The sequence below is a fragment of the Leucoraja erinacea genome, chromosome 30 (genome assembly GCF_028641065.1).
Source record: "Leucoraja erinacea ecotype New England chromosome 30, Leri_hhj_1, whole genome shotgun sequence".
Taxonomy (NCBI): Eukaryota; Metazoa; Chordata; class Chondrichthyes; order Rajiformes; family Rajidae; genus Leucoraja; species Leucoraja erinaceus.
Genome location: NC_073406.1, coordinates 8185926 through 8203578, shown reverse-complemented (window position 1 = coordinate 8203578; position 17653 = coordinate 8185926). Strand labels below are relative to the sequence as shown.

General features: G+C 44.9%; 1 protein-coding gene across 7 annotated transcripts in view; it reads right to left on the bottom strand.

Annotated features, from left to right (window-relative positions):
* Positions 1–17653, bottom strand: part of camta1a (calmodulin binding transcription activator 1a) — an 810948-nt gene that overhangs the window by 36299 nt on the left and 756996 nt on the right. For all 7 annotated transcript variants that reach the window (XM_055659354.1, XM_055659356.1, XM_055659355.1 and 4 more), the window contains 9 exons: positions 15996–16144; positions 14637–14827; positions 12279–12357; positions 10958–11276; positions 8201–8742; positions 7230–7417; positions 5704–5950; positions 4419–4490; positions 40–60 (listed from right to left, as the gene is read on the bottom strand). In XM_055659354.1, the coding sequence (XP_055515329.1) occupies positions 40–60; positions 4419–4490; positions 5704–5950; positions 7230–7417; positions 8201–8742; positions 10958–11276; positions 12279–12357; positions 14637–14827; positions 15996–16144 (1808 nt within the window). The remainder of the gene's footprint in view (positions 1–39; positions 61–4418; positions 4491–5703; positions 5951–7229; positions 7418–8200; positions 8743–10957; positions 11277–12278; positions 12358–14636; positions 14828–15995; positions 16145–17653) is intronic.

Below are 17653 nucleotides of genomic sequence, written 5' to 3'. Positions count from 1 at the left end.
AATGTACAACATTGAAATTCCATTTGTTAACTCAATTACCTTCAAGGCTATCCATGTAAGCTTGCAAAGTGAATATAATAGACATTAGTACCAGAGAAAAGAAAGCCTCTGCTTCACAGTCAGCCCTGGGCACAACAATGACATACTCTAACAGTGCGTTTAACATTGAGGAACATTACAAAATAGATGGATAGGCAAGAGGATTTCAATGGGAATAGGGGGGGGAAGCAGTCAGCTGCGGAGGACAATTTTTACCCAGAATAATGGTAGATGTTGAGTCCTATGGGGAAGGAAACCTGCTGTCCATAGCAGGTTAGCTCTATCTGTGATTCCGCAATCAAAGGAAATTGGTTGAATTTCTGAGGTGGTCTGAGAAGTCACTCAGTTCAAGTGGAAATCAGAAATAGCTACAACAAAAATACCCCATGAATGGTTACAAATAATGGTAGAGGAGAGGAAGGCATTTGACAAAGACCGCAGGTTGCGTTTGGGAGCTCCTGGTCTGTCTGGGCATGGATTTAAACATTTGGCTGAGGCATGAAATGCACATTTGTTTGGCAATACTCTTGAGCCCCTATCTGTTCACTCCTGGTTTTTCATTATTTGGGAGAAGTGGGGTCGAGAGCTGACTAATCCAATATGAGTTTATGATGAATCTCTACACCATACTTCCATTTCCAAGGACTGCATTTACCATTGCCACCATCTGGATCTGGCTTTTGGACAGATTGGACATTTACACCAGGAGTCATAATGTGGTGGGTTCCCTGGATCAACAGAAGTGTGCTCGGAGATATTCTCAGGACTGGTGGACAATGCCATGTGTGCTTAACATAGCGAGAATGCAGACAGAAATGTGATTGTACAATAGTGAATGGAGATGGTGAAATATTAACTCAAGTAACCTGAAATAAAACGTGTGAGATCAGGAAATTTGTCGCAGAAGAGTAATTCGTAGATCAAGGATACGGACTACACAGGTCTGCAATTGACGGGGCTTAGCATAAGATATTGACAAACGACAGCAGGAGATGAGAGATATTACGAGCTAATCCATCTTCATTCCCACTGGCTGTTCCTCCTGTCGTTCTCTTGCCATCTGCTTGGCTAATTTGTGAAGCTACTGGAAGAGGGCCAAGCTCAGTGGTCTTTTTTAGTCATTATTTCTGTGAATGCTTTCTGTTCCAAGTGGGGGGATACTGCCGTTTGTGAATGGAATACTTCCTGCACGAATCCCACACAAAATGCCGGAGTGACTCAGCAGGACAGGCAGCATCTCTGGAGAGGAGGAATGGGTGACGTTTTGTGTCTTCAACCTGAGGAAGGGTCTCGACCCGTGACGTGACCTATTCCTTCTCTCCGGAAATGCGGCCTGTCCCGCTACTCCAGCATGTTGCGTCTATCTTCGGTGTGAACCAGCATCTGGAGTTCCTCCCTACACCAATCTCTCGCATGGGGCGTATATATTAAGCTTCATGTGCACTCCCAAATATTCCAAAGATATGTCCAGCACAGATTAGATCTGTGGTATAATGTCCATTCCATTTTTCCCCGACTATGTCACTCAGGATGTATTTTACATCTCAAATCATCCTCACCGCATCTGGACCAATTTATTGTCCAGCAGCCACTGCTTAGTCTCACATTTATGGACAAGTGAACACATTCATTAAGGGTTGAAGAAGGTACAGAAACCGTTCCTTTCAGCCCACCATGATGTTTGTCTGCACTAATTCCAGATGCTGGAAAATCGAAGGTAGACAAAATTGCTGGGGAAACTCAGTGGGTTTCGTCCCGAAACGTTGCCTATTTCGTTCGCTCCATAGATGCTGCCGCACCCGCTGAGTTTCTCCAGCAATTTTGTCTACATTAATTAAGGGGTAGGATTTGCAACTTTGACTGACGCCAATGAAGATTGTAAACATTTATTATCTGTTGTGCAACATGCCACATCGTCTTTTTGTATACCATCTAAATTTTATTCGTTATTTAAGTTATGACATCGGATGGAAGCTGCATACCAAATCTCGTTGCACTTATGTGCAATGACAATAAAATATATTATTATTATTATTATTATTATTATCATCATCAGAATTGAACTAAATCAACATTTTTAGACAACATGTGCAAAGGACAGTGAGGAAGGGGGTACGGAAGGGGAGAGAACAGGGGGAGGGGTGAATAATAGTATTTATAGGTGAACAAAATCCTTGAGATTCAGATTATGCATCTGAAATATTGGCTGTTTCCCTGACACGGCAGATGCTGCCCAATCTACTGAATGTTTGAGGCATTTTATGCTTTCTAATTAATGTTTGATATCATGAGCAGCTAGCCCCATCACAATGAAGCATCTGACATCACTCTCTAATAGACATGGGGCAGTGGCTTTTTCAAGCCAGAGCTCTTGAGATGGAGGCCCTGTTCTCTGAGCACCTCCAGCCACAGTGAGAACAGCACACGTTGCTTGGATACCGTCCAGAGCTGGCACATGTCAGGTTATGGGGAGAAGGCAGGAGGGAAGGTTAGATCAGCCATGATTGAATGGCGGAGTAGACTTGATGGGCCAAATGGCCTAATTCTGCTCCTATTATTTTTCACATTTTTCACAGAGAGTGGTGAATCTGTGGAATTCTCTGCCACAGAAGGTAGTTGAGGCCAGTTCATTGGCTGTATTTAAGAGTGAGTTAGATGTGGCCCTTGTGGCTAAAGGGATCAGGGAGTATGGAGAGAAGGCAGGTACAGAATACTGAGTTGGATGATCAGCCATGATCATATTGAATGGCAGTGCAGGCTCGAAGGGCCGAATGGCCTACTCCTGCAGCTATTTTATATGTTTCTATGTATTACTTACGACCTTATGAGCTGACATTAGTGACGTACATATCAGTGCAGAGCAGGTGAGTTTTGATACCTGAAGCAATGCAATGTGGCATATCCATTGAACTGTGAGATCAAGCACCCCTTGTGGTGCAAGTAATTACACAGGCAGATGGGTTGGCGAGTCAGAAGCCGATCTGAGATAATGTAGTGCGTAATGAATCAGTGTCAATGTCACACCTAGAATCACAGATCGGGTACGGCACAGAAACCGTTCCTTTCAGCCCACCACGACGTCTATCTGCACTAATTCCATCTTCTAGCATTAGGCCCGATCTCTCTACATCTTTCCTATGTCCAACTGCCTTATAAACATTGTACTTGTATCTGCAACCACGACCTGCTCTGGCAGCTCTTTCCAAATACTCACCACTTCCTTTGTGAGAAGCTTACTGAGATCTCCTTTAAATTTCTCCCCTCTCATCTGAACTTGTGCGTCTAGTTCAGGACTCCATTGCCATTGCCCTGGCAAAAAGATTTTAGCTATCTGTTATATTTATGCCCATCATAATTTCATAAACCTCAATAAGGTCACCCCTCATCCTCCTGCGATCCTCATCCTTCCCAGTACAAATAAACCCAGCCTACCCAGTCTGTACTCGATTCCAGGCAACACCTCAATGAGTCTCATCTGCAGAACTGCACAGTGCTAGTCCAGTCTAACCAATGCATAGTACAACTGCAACATTTCGGAAAATGAATGTCTCTTCAAGCTATGAATTCAAGCAAACTTTTACTTTTCAATGTTAATGTGCTGAGTTTTCTTTTGTTTTTTTGCTCTGGTTCCTGAACCTCCATACACTTATCGACTTTTGTCTTTTCTCATTTCCTAAAACTGAGACTGACGCAAACTCTCCATTTCTGCAGGCTCCTTGTCCATAAAACTCCTTGTCCCATTTTCTCCCCTTGAAAGAAGGGAACTACAACCCGCCTTGTTCATTCGGGTCTTGTTTGTGTGTTCTGGCTGTTCGCATGTTTATTGGTATTTCAGGACAAATAATCCCTGACAATTTTACTTTTCATTGAAAGAATACAGAACAGAAGCCGAGGCAATTTTCCTAAACAGGGCTCATCGTACCTTGGTGCAATCGGATCACTGTCACCTAGGATGTCCGGACTTTCCCCAGAGTAACAGTTTGCTCGTGTCAATCTGATTTATTCTACAAAAATCTACCCCTCTTTTCCGTCCGCCCACATCCTTCGAAGTTTCTCCCCATTAACCACTCCGCCCTCGACACAAACTAGTATCACTGGGCTAGCGACAGGGTTTCTTGATGCTAATTCACCATCCCACTGGTGTGTGTATTAGGTTCAAGGCCAGAAAGTGAGTGTGGGTGAGTGATGGGGTTGTGAGGTGGAAGGAAACAGAATTGTAACAGTGACTTGAGTTGGAAAAAGCACTCACACAACAGCTAAGCAGGACTGAGACCCAGCACAGTTGCTGTCAATTAACTCAGCTCAGCCAGTTCAACTGACTCTACTGTCCTCTATGTATCCTCTGTCCCTGAGTGGGGAGGCTTATACTTAATTTTTACCTGTTTGTATTTTCTATAGCAGCGCTGAATGACAGCAGCAGCCAATTCTTGCTGTTCCCTAAAAGGACGTCCCTAAAACAAATGGAAAACAATGTTAACATTTGCATGAAAACAGAAAAAGGCGGAAATACTGAGTGAGTCGGCCAGCATCTGGGGAGAGAGAAAAAGTTAATGTTTGCAAATTGTAGACCCTTCATCAGAACTGAAATTCTGTTGCCCAGAATCATACAGCACAGATAAAGGCCCTTCAGCCCAATTCACCTGTGCCAACTTAGGTTATTTCCTGAGCTAATTTTATTTACTTAAATTTGGCCCTTATCCCTGTCCATGAACCTGAAAAAATGCATTTTAAAACGCTGTCATTGTCCCCACCTCTCCCACTTCCGTTGGTAACTCATTACATATGCTAATCTGCCTCTCACTGCCAAAGAAGGCACAATTTAACAGTACCAACCCTGTAATTCCTCCTCCTCTTGGAAAGCTAATGACACTTTCCATGGGCGATGGCCTCAAAGACCATACCAAGCCTCTATTCTTCTCGTCTCAACTGCTAGTTAAAGGTAGGGAGGCACTGCAAACCAATCCACCCCACACCTCAGCCAATATCTGGTCACATACACTTTGCAGTGTACATACAGAATACTGCAGCGCAGCAGAGGATCAGGTCCTTTAGCCCATGATCTCTGTGCCGAACATGATACCTACTTAAACTAATCCCCCAGCCTGCACATGCTCCATATTCCTCCATTTAATTCAGTTTTATAGCAAGTGGGTTTGAGAAGTACATCAAGATAATTCCAATTGTAGATCTCCACTTTACCATAACCCTGGACTCTGCCAAAATGGCATAAACTGTTGAAAATTTACCCCGCCCTATATTATAAAATATTTTTTAGTGATCCAAGCAGCCAGATGGGATCCTCAGTTTGTCTCACCCAAATGTCCAGAGCTCCTTCGTTATTGTAGTGGGGCATCAGACTATGTAGTGTGTTCAAATGTACAAGAGGAAGCTTGCACCCATGGCCCAGCAACCCAAGGGCAACTATGCCCTCGTAGATGCATGGAAACTATTTTGAAGAAGACTGGGATAACTCCTCAACTAACATCATCAAGAAAATTGTCTGTTCATTCAGCACGTTGCTTTGTGGTCTCTTGCTCTGTGGCTATGGTTTACTGTGGCTCCTACAATGTAACAGTGCCCGGGATAGGTTTTGAGGATCAGATTATCAAGGCTGCCACAACATATTTCCAAGGGATGGCCGTACACAGGTCCAGCCTCTCTAACCTTGTACTTCCGGAAAGCGGTCTGCACCAGTTTGGCGGCCTCGTACAGCTCTCTCTGCTCGTGGTCCGAGAGGGTCAGCTGGGCAAACTCATTCTCCATCTTCTCGCTGGTCGAAGCGCTCAGGAACTCGGACCAATCCGCTGCCGATGGGAGAGTGGGCTTCTCAAAACTAACGTCGCTGATTGGTGATGAGGCGGGACTTTGGCTTGCATTAGAGGGAGGAGTCAGGGGCTCACTGTACAAAGATCTGGAACATAAAGAGACAGCAGGCATGAGTTACCTGCAGCACCAGTTACACTAGAGCCCCACCACCTAACGACTGCTTCTCATATCCATCAACATGTACTCACACATTAGCAACAATTTCCATTCTTAAATCTTCACACACACACATAAACATTCCAAGATGCTTTGTGGGAATGTGATCACTGAGCATTATGGAATCATTAGGGCAGGAAACAAAACCCTGGTGTTGGAAAAGTCCGTGGAGGGTTTTGAGTTTTAGGTCAGGAACTTCAAACCTTCTGCATTGCCTGATCAGGATCCAATACATTAGTAAGGTGAGAGGTGAGTGGAACTGAGGTGATAGGTGAGTGGAGCCAGGTGCATGCACTAAACATGAGCGAAAGCTTTTTAACGTTGGAAAATGGAGGCCTGGCTGGAATCTGCTGGGCCACGTTTGGAGATACAGCAGCAGATAGCTTGCGGCAGACATATAGATTGGTGAAATAAGATAGTGGGAGTGAGAGAGAGGTTTACTTTCCTAATGTTCTCTCCACATAATCATTGGGTCAAATTCAAGCCTCTTCAATCCTTCGAATCAAGATTCCAAATTGTGCATCTCATCACCTGCCCTTCTTCACTTTTCTCTTCCTCACACAATGTGAATTGAACGTGATCAGCTAATTATCAGCTAAGAGGGAGTACAGAGAAGGTTCACCAGACTGATTCCTGGGATGTCAGGACTTTCATATGAAGAAAGACTGGATAGACTCGGCTTGTACATGCTAGAATTTAGAAGATTGAGGGGGAATCTTATGGAAACATACAACATTCTTAAGGGGTTGGACAGGCTAGATGCAAGAACATTGTTCCCGATGTTGGGGAAGTCCAGGACAAGGGGTCAAAGTTTAAGGATAAAGGGGAATTCCTTTAGGACCGAGATGAGAAAAACATTTTTCACACAGACAGTGGCGAATCTCTGGAACTCTCTGCCACAGAAGGTAGTTGAGGCCAGTTCACTGGCTATATTTAAGAGGGAGTTAGATGTGGCCCTTGTGGCTAGAGGGATCAGGGGGTATGGAGAGAAGGCCGGTACAGGATACTGAGTTGGATGATCAGCCATGATCATATTGAATGGCGTTGCAGGCTCGAAGGGCCGAATGGCCTCTACTCCTGCACCTATTTTCTATGTTTCTATATATTGCGTTGACCCATTCTCAACTTTTAATCGTGTTTTGAGGAATAAATGTTTGACTTGCAGCCAGGTTCACCCATACTGATATAAAGATCGCGGAGGAACTGACCGAAGCTGAGATAAGCTGGGTAAATGGTCCACATCGGCCAGGTAGCTGGCCAACCAGCTTAAGGTGGTGTTCACACTGGGGACATCCCCTCGATCGGACAGTGAAAATTCCATCGGGATGAAGTTTTCCTGCTTGATCCTGTCTGGTGTGGCTTCAATGATCTGTTCAGCCAAGGACATCATATTAGCCTAAAGTAGTAAAAGGAAAAAAAAGAAGATATTTTTTTAGTACGTCCAATGCAACTGTTCTAAATTATTAGTTGGAAACCTTTTAAGGAAGGCAGAAGGAGGGGCATGGATTATACAACATTTCATTGTTTTCTTCAGAAAGTTGTTCCGAATATTGTTAGTGTTCATTGTTATATTTTGTGCTTTTCTGCATTTTGTGTCAATATCTACAATATAACAAAACCATTGTGAATGGATGATAAAACGAGCACAAAACAACAGGTGGAACCCCACTCATCCATTTACTTCTGAAACTGCTGACTTGCAACTGAGGACAATCCCACCATTTTTTAAATTGGCCCTCGATCAAATAGCTATTCTTCACGAGTGGGGTTAGAAAGAAGGGGATTTCACCCTAGCATTACAGGCGATATGCCACATCTGACCCTGCCATTTGCTGCACAGGGACTGTTGGCAATAGTGCAGTTCCCACCAACCCCCCACCTTTCCTGGGCTCGGCAACTGCCACCAGCATTTGCCCTCCAACAAGTACAGACAGGGCAGAGAATAGGAACCAAAACATCGGTCCCTTCACCGTAATCTGTCAAAACTCTGTGTCAGTTTGTTCATGAGAATCAGCCCCTTGTGACTGCGCTAGTGCAATCAACAACAAGAATCTGAACCTCCCCGAGACAAGACAAGGCAAGGAAAATGAAGAATGAATTGGATAAACATTCTCTGTTTCCATCATCGATGGCTCTTACGATCACGACACAAGAAAGGTATTACATCCGCTGCTCCCACCTGCAAATCATCCATATGTTGGAGACACTCCTCGTTCTCCTTGTATGATAACAGTTCTGCATCCATCATCTCTCTCTCCGATAACATTAGAACACTGATGTCTTGCTTCTGTTGTATCCTGTGAGCTGGAATGGAACTGGCACTGAGACTTGACACCTTCCTAATCACCGCGGGCTGCCCTGTTGAAGTCTGTGCTGCTACACTGACGTATATCTCCTTCTGGCTCCATTTTGGACTCGTCTGGTTGCCGACATTCCGGCATCCGGCGGCTAGTGGCAAAGAGAATTCTGAGGTATGGTGGGACGTTTCCCTGGGACTCTTCCTCTCCATTTCGGAATCGACTGCCTCGGGGCTTGATTGTTTCGGGCTGGAGTTCAGCTTGGTGGCGACCTTCTGCTCGAGATTGAGTGGAGGGGGTGATGATTTGTCTGGCCTGGCGTGGAAGTGCTCTGTGTTCAGCTTGTGCTTCTTGGAAGCTGGAAGGTCTCGCTGGTTGTCATTCCCACGGTACTGGAGAGATTCCGACCTTGGCCGTCTGAGATCTAATAGGGGGAAAGCAAGTTTTGTGTTTGAACACCTCCAGATCACATCTCCCGGATACATCTCAAATGAGTTTCACACAGAGTCACAGAATCATGCAACATAGGGGGAGACCATTATGACAGTCGGGTCACGGCAGCAATAAGTCCCGGCGTCCAGCTTTTATCCCCACGAGTTGATCCTCTGGGGATTTACCAATTTCCTTTTTGAAATTTATCTGTGGGTCACTTGAAAGTGCGTACCACCAGAATCAGGAAGCTTCTTTCCTGCTGTTATCAAACTACTGAATGGACCTCCCCAGAAGCTATGGGTGTAGCCCCCCCCCCCATCTCCCAACCTGCCTCATTGCTGACCTTGCACTTTTTCTTCTTTGCTACTTTCTGTGTGGCTGTAACTCCACACTGGTCATGTTGCACTCGAGTTGTACTTGCGTGTGGCTTGAATGTACTCATTTGACTGAATCGCACGCAAACAATGGTTTTCACATATCGGTATGTATGTGATAATAATTAACCAATACCAATAAATCACTGCACTTAATCAATTTAGAAGATGCGTCTGCCTCTGTGGAGCATGTGGGATATATCGCCTGCCCAGTGGATAGTGAAAAGAGGAAAAACCCCACCACAAATCATATAGCATACAGAACTCATGGAAATTAAGGAATAGGACATTGGGCCTCTCCGGCAGTTCCACCATGCTCCTCGCCAATGGAGTTCCTGTCATGCCTTTCAAAATGGCTGCTCATATACTTTCTAAAAACTTTTTCAAAAGTTTAACTGGCATATCAAGCAGTTATTGCTAGCCCAATTAAGCCTGCTCAACCTCTCCCTGGAGCTCAGACCCTCGGGTCCTGGCGACATCCTCGTAAATCCTCGCTGGACCATTTCTAACTTGACAACATCAGTACAGGAAGAAATCACTCTCAAGAGACTGAGACACAAAAATCCTGCAAATCCCTGGCAGGATAAGCTTACCAATATCAGCAACCTTTCCCAGGCCAATGCACTCAGCAATGGGGTTCTAAATATGATTAGACCAGAAAATGCTGGAACCACTCAGCAGATCAGGCACCCTTGTGCCGAAAGCTCTCTTACCTCTCTCTCTCTCTCTCTCCACGGATGCTGCCTGACCTGCTGAATGTTTCCTGCATTTTCAGTTTTCATTTTAGATTTCTGGTATCTGTAGTTTTATTTTGTATTTTTAAGGCTGTAACTATATTTAGTTAGCTTTGATCAGCAGACCAGGTCATTTGCATACTCAACAACAGACTCCCAAAGTAAGCAAACCGACCACTGGCCCGGGAAGAGATTTCCAGGTAGACAGAGGAACCAATTCAAAGATGCTGGCTGTCAAAGCCTCCTTTTCAAAAAAAATGTAACATCACTATCGACTCGTGAGAGATCCCTGCCCAGGTTTGGTCAAACTGAAGGAGGAGCATTCAGAATGGCGTTGAGGAACATATAACGTCAAGGTATATCTCCATCTATTCTTATACCTCTTTCCTTCTGCTGCACTGCTTTGGTAGCTTGGAGGGTCTTTCTCTTGTTCTTTTCTATTTTATCCCTTCATTTTTTCCTCTCTTCTATTCTTGCTTTCCATTTGTTTCCTTTTTTCCTTTCCCCCCCCCAATTTAGGTTATAAGGTTAACAATGAAGCTGTAAATTAATTGTATAATTAATAGAAGCCGAATGTTTTATTCTTGTACAATTGCTTCTAATAAAATAAAAAAAAAGAAATAAATAAAATTAATTAAAAAAAGAAACCTTTATTCCATATCTAAATTATAAAAGAGATCAGTGGATAATATAGATGGGACTTCACTGTATGTCAGCTGTGCTGACTGCATTGGAAGTGTTTGATGGTCCAGAAAAGATGGATCTGTGTGTGTGCCCTTCCAAATTTCACTGCACCAAGTTGGATACAAGTGACCATAATGTATGGTCATTGTGGTGAGAAGAATAAGCTTTGCTCTGTAGCTAAACCTGGCATTGTAATTTTTGATGAAACACTGTTGAATGAGATTTGCTTTGCATCTCATCGCACCAAGGATCATCTGTTGCTCACACAGGGAGCTTAAAATAGAGTTGTACCATTGCCCAGATTGAACATATCCAGAGTTTGATGGCCACAAAATTGGCTGGGACAGAGACCACAACACACACACACACACACACAAAATAGTGACTGAAGGAGTGAAGGAGTGAGTCAATGCACCTGTAGTGGACGATGTGCTGACACTCTTCTGAGACTCCTGGCTGCTGTTGCTGCCATTGTTCCACTGTCCCATCCAGCCGTCACTCGCTGATTTTTCAGCGGGGGAGCAAACCATCCCGGGGGTTTGAGGGAGGCCAGCGATCTGTGATTCGTCCTCCCTCTGAAGTTCTTCCAGGTACTCTGCCAGCTTCACGTGCCCCCTGGAGCGGGCGATTGTCAGAGGCAAACGGCCCAGTGAGTCCGGGATGGAGAGGGCTCGATTATCCCACTTGTATAGTACGACTGCTGCTTCAGTGTGCCCCAAAGCGCAGGCCCACATCTAGTTAAAGAAACACGTTATTTGACATTCATTCTTGCAGACTGAACAATGCAAAATAAAGATGGTTTTAATTTGTAACACTGTTTCCTCCAGTGTGGACAGGCTGAAACATCCCTGTCTGAGGTGGCAAAGCTAAAAAAAAGCACAGGCTCATCCTTTTCTTACAGAGCCCTGACTCCACATGAAGGTATTTCACAGTGTAGCATTTATCGTTGTTACCAGCTGCTGAAAGTTCAGCTTACAATGGGACAAATGTATCTCTGCCCCGACTTCCCCAAGCTCAATGCTGCATTTCCAATGTTTCCCAGCAGTTTGGCATTTTGGGCGTCAGGGGTTATGGGGAGAAGGCAGGAGAATGGGGTTAGGAGGGAGAGATAGATCAGCCATGATTGAATGGCGGTGTTGGACTTGATGAGCCGAATGGTCAAAATCTGCTCTTATTACTTACAAACTTATTTGGTATGTATGTGGCCAGTAGGCTCCACAGATCCAGGAGCCCTTGTAGGGAGGAAACTCTGCACCATGTAAAGGGAACAACAACAATACTTTTATATAGTGCCTTTAAAATAGTTTTAAAAAGTCCCACGGTGCTTAACCAGACTGTTGTCAAGAGAAATAGTGACTGTCACACAGGGAGAGATCAGGACAGACGACCAAAAACTGCAAGGGGAAGGTGCTAATGGGCATCTCAAAAATGGAGGCAGAGGTAGAGAGGTTTAGGGGTGCAATTCCAGACCTTTATGGGAGAGCAATTTTACGAGGTCTGAATTGGAGGATGGGTCGATCTCTGTGGATGGATGGCTGGTGGAATGAGAAGAAAGGGCAAGATTTGTAAAGAATTGAGAATTTTAAACACCAATGCTTGCTGGATTGGAAGCCAATGCTCGAAGCCAAAATTCAAAACCTCTTCAAACACGAAGCCCTGCTGCAGAGTGGACCATCATTACAGTTTGCAGAATGCTTTTGTAAACATTCGCTGAACAGAGTTGGAACTTCACTTACCAGAGGCGTGCAGGAGAAATGATCGACATTCAGCGGATCCACCTCCAACTCTAGATCAATACTATCTGCGTGCTTTGTGCTGTGGAAGGACACATACAAACTTCTGGTGAAGCAGTTTGCAACGTGCTGGAGGGTGAAGGATTCATCCGTGGATCATTTCCCCAACATCTCCCCCCGGAGCAGGAAATGTAAAACCCTGCCATCTGAATACCTTGCTTCTTTCCCGTCAGCTTCTCATCCACCAACTCTCTTTCTCTGTGCCCATGTCTCTCTATTTCTTTATTTGTTAACTTCTACGCATCTAAAAAAAATCACTTGTCAAGCCAGCAATTACCGCCCATCCATGAATTACCTGGAGAATGTTTCTTAACCAGTTCAGTGTCACCCCTGAGTATAGGCGGGCCATGGACAATAGTGAAAAGGAAACTTGGCAGTGAACAGGTTAAACTGTTGCAGAGTCTTTGGTAAAGGTAGTCCCACAGTGACGTTGGGAAGGCAGTGTCAGGATTTTGACTCAGAGATAATGAAGAACAGGCGGTATATTTCAAAGTCACGATGGAGGGGAGCCTACAGGTGCTGGTATTTCCATATATTTTCTATCCTTTAGCCTTCTTGGTGATGGTGGTGTGAGATGAGACGGTACTGTCAGAGTAGACGGTACAAGCAATAGCAATCACCGTGAAGAGGTGGTGTAGAGCATGGATGTTTAGGACAGGGGACTGTGTTGCCTTGGCAAGAGTGGTGTTGAACCTCTTATGAGTTGTTGGAGCTGCAGTCATTCGGGAAGGTGTGGTACTTTATTTGTCATGTGTACTGAGGTACAATGAAATTCATTTCTGTACAGCGACAGTCACTCTCAGGCGAACAGTATTCCATCGATACTGAGAAAGCTTTGGAGTTTCAGGAGGAGAGCCATTCGTTTTTTCAGCAAGTCTATATGTGTAGGTAGGAACTGCAGATGCTGGCTAATACCCGAGGACACAAAAAACTGGAGTAACTCAGTGGGACAGGCAGCATCTCCGTGAGAGAAAGAATGGGTGACGTTTCGGGTCAAGTCCCTTAGAAGGGGTCACGACCCGAAAAACGTCACCCGTTCCTTCTCTCGAGCGTTGCTGCCTGTCCCGCTGAATCACTCCAGCTTTTTGTGTCTATCTACAGTTTATATGTGTTTAAGAAGGAACTGCAGATGCTGGAAAATGGAAGGTACACAAAAATGCTGGCGAAACTCAGCGGGTGCAGCAGCATCTATGGAGCGAAGGAAATAGGCAACGTTTCGTCCCGAAACGTTGCCTATTTCCTTCGCTCCATAGATGCTGCTGCACCCGCTGAGTTTCTCCAGCATTTTTGTGTACCTACAGTTTATATGTGGCTGGTCCAGAGGGAATTTGGTCAAGATGCCTCCAGGATACTGATGGAGAGTAACTCATGTTGGAGACACGAGTGGAGCTGATATTAATTGCCACTGACTGCACCCCTCCCTCCCTCCCTGTGGGTTCCTTCATTTACCGCAGCAAATTCTCTCCATTCTCACTCTTGACAAACTACTCACATCTCTGCATTACTGCCCAAGGACTCTGAACTTTTGGAACCCCCAGGGGTTACCACCACCACCCACCTCCGCCAGCCCACCGCTCACAAGTCCACGTGGCAGTCACAAGCCTTTCCAGACTCACCATGGAAGGGATGCTATTATTATCCCACTGTCCCACTTAGGAAACCTGGACGGAAACCTCTGGAGACTTTGCGCCCCATCCAAGGTTTCCGTGCGGTTCCCGGAGGTTGCAGGTGGTTGCCAGAGGTTGCAGGTAGTGGAAGCAGGTAGGGAGACTGACAAAAACCTCCGGGAACCGCACGGAAACCTCGGGTGGGGCGCAAAGTCTCCAGAGGTTTCCGTTCAGGTTTCCATAGTGTAACAGGGGCATTATGCTTGTGTTTTAAATTGGCATCGTGGATTCACTGCCTAAGATACAAACCTGCCAGCCTTCCTTTTCTCATCGTCATTGAAACCCCCAAAACAGATTAAAAAGTGAACTAAATTCAGAGCCTGTCCGGATCAACTTTCCCTGCTTGGATTTTTCTGTTGTAACTGCAGGCTGTAAACTGGGTGCCGCACTGATTCCCTGGTACAAACCCCTTTATCTGGACATTATGTGCACTGCCACGTTGCCAGTTGGCTAAACAGTAGGTTTTATAACGTGGAAGAAAGGTCCTGCTATAGTTCCTGAACAGCCCCTATTGTCGCCCAAGCCAACTCGTCAAGAGGTAAACATGCCCGTGACAATGAACCAAAACAAAAACAGAACCCAACACAAGATCATGCACGTGAAAGGAGAGTCCTTGATCTTGGCCAATACTCACCGCCATTTGATGAGGGTCTGGATCAACGTAGCGTAGCCTTGAGCCGCCGCCAGGTGCAAGAGGGTCATTCCCCGGAAGGTCTTGGAATGAATGAGGTGCTTGGATTTCACCCAGCAGGCGCGACTCATCATCTTCTCGCAAACCAACACCACGCGGCTCTCAAAGGAACAGCTGGCCACCCTAGACGCACACTGCACAACCAGGCAACGAACACAAACTTGCATCAGTCCGGGTTGCATGCCTCTGCACGAGGCTCAAATGGACAACAACAATGACTTACATGCAGTGCCATCAACTGGCCATCCAACTTAAGGAGAAGGCCCTTTGTATCTCCCCATCATAACATTTCACTGCACCTACACCTTACATAAGCTTCCCGTTCATTGCATTTCACTGTATCTACAGACGTATGTGCACACTCTTTGCATGAGTTCTTGAGATGAGATTTTTAAGGGCAAGCGTACTCCACAGGAAAGAATGACCCCTTCAATCTCTGCTGTATTACCGGACACCTCCCTTGCCTCAGCTCACCAGCTGCTGAGATCTCTGCTCACCATCAGCCACCCCTAGGCTGGACACTGCAACTGGCCAAACCTCCTTCATAAACCTGAACTCACCTAATAATGTGCTGTCTGTTGATTTGTAATCTTTATAATAACAGTGGCCTTACACCATGTCAGGTTATCAATCATGTGTTTTCTGACCTACAAAAGGTTCATAAATTGATTATTTAAGTTCTTTGCCCCTCCCCTCTCTTTTCCAGCTCCACATCTCTTCAAGATTTTCATCGCTCCTCCTTTTCTGCCCAGTTGACGGTCTTAATTCTCAGGACTCTATCTTGGCACTTATGCCTTCAATTGACTTGGTACGAAGCTCTGTACTTCCTCTCCCAAGTATCTCAATTGCTTTAGATTTATTTAACCCTTCGATCAAGCTTTTCTGTGCTCAGTGTCTAGTTTTGCTGTAAAAAACGGAGCAATCTATTACGGATGAATGTGTGTTATTATGTTATATATTTAAAACAAGCAGTGGACTTTTCATTGTTTCATGGATGTACCTATATAAACCATATAACAATTACAGCACGGAAACAGGCCATCTCGACCCTTCTAGTCCATGCCGAACACGTATTCTCCCCTAGTCCCATATACCTGCGCTCAGACCTTAACCCTCCATTCCTTTCCCGTCCATATAACTATCCAATTTATTTTTAAATATCCCTGGATTAACATCTAAACTTTAATGGTCATTATCTGACTGTCCGTGAACTTGGACTGTGCGAATGGGTTTTGCGTTTCACACATAGGCAATGGGTATCCGGTAGTTTTCAGCGCGCAAGGATTTTACAAAGTACCATACCTGCGCCTGATTGTTGCCACCCCCTCCTCCATTTCCTCCTCCCAATCCTCCCCCTCCAGTCTGCTGGTGGTGTTGGTGAGATCCCATCTCCGACATTCGCCTCTCCATCTGCTCCAGGCGCTCCAAGATGGACATCCTGAATTGGTTGTCTGGAAAATGAAAAGAGGAGGTACAATTCCACGACACTGTAGCGCTCACAATGAATAATCCAGGGATCAGGATTGCTGATGTCGGAAATAAGTGACGAACTCTCTTTCAGAATATGGTGACATAAAGGCATACAGGACTAGGAATCAAAAAAACGAGGGCAACAATCCCGATACAATAGTTTTTAATCTTATTATAGTCAATTGCCAGTTGATAAATGTGATTAGATTTAAACCAGGTTAATGGTACCATGCTTAGTCGGATCACTTGGAAAAATTCAAGTTCACTAATTGGAAAGAACCATTCCAACTTTTATGGATCTAAGCCCATATATAACACCAAACACACAGTAATATGGTTAACTCTTAAATGGCTTCCGACGTGATCTAGCAGGGCCCAGTTATCACCATCAACTTCTATGGGGAAGTCGGCCTGAGCAGTAAATGTCACCAATTCCCAAATCCCAGATTGGAGTTGGTGGCCATGGTTGGAGTTAACGGTGGGAAGAAAATTTCACAAATATTTTTGTGTGTCAAAAAACTAAGCACAATCTAAGACGGAGGAGAGACCTCAGAATGGAGGTTGTTAAGTTTTAATCGCAAGATAGTTACAAGGGAGTGTTTTCCTCATTCTTTAATTTCTTATCCTTTAGTCTAACTTCTTTCTTTCAGAGGGTGGTGAATCTGTGGAATTCGTTGCCACAGAAGGTTGTGGAGGCCAAGTCAAGGGACATTTTTTTACAGCAGAGATAGATAGATTCTTGATTAGTTAGGGTGTCAGGGATATGGGGAGAAGGCAGGAGAATGGGGTTAGGAGAGACAGATCAGCCATGACTGAATGATGGAATAGACTTAATGGGACGAATAGCCTAATTCAGCTGCTATTACATAATCTTATGAACGTTATTTTCAGTGGAACTAGTGCTATGCAAAATCCCTCCCCCCCTCCTCTCTGTGTACCTGTAGATTTACAAGGGCTTTGCTTGAATTGTCACCTTCAATTCCAGATTTCCACACACAATTTTAAGCCTCTTGTTATCATAGATAGCATGTCCTGGCTCAAAAGGTGGTATTCCTGTCTCTTGGCATTAGATCATGCAGCCGACAGCTAAACATAGCAATGCTGGAATTCTGAAGCACCATCAGAATATCCCGGAACCATTCGGCAGGTTAGGTAGCAACTGTGGCGAGGGAGAGCTCGTCAGAAGGTTCAAGCTCATAGAACATTGAGATTATAATTTAGAATTGTGAGTTTATAATTTAGGTTGACACTCCATTACGGATTTGAGAGAATGCCGCACTCTCCGAAATCCTGACGGCCAGAAATAATGAACGTAAACGGCCCCATGCTCGTTAGTATCCAAAGAAAATCAGGGAGGAGAGTCCTCTCTGGATCACTAGCCCATCATTACCACAGGGCAAAAATCAATAACTTTCTGGTCATAATCCCATTGCTGGTGTGAATGTTTGTTGTGAACAATAGGTTCTGTATTTCCCACAGCACAACAATGG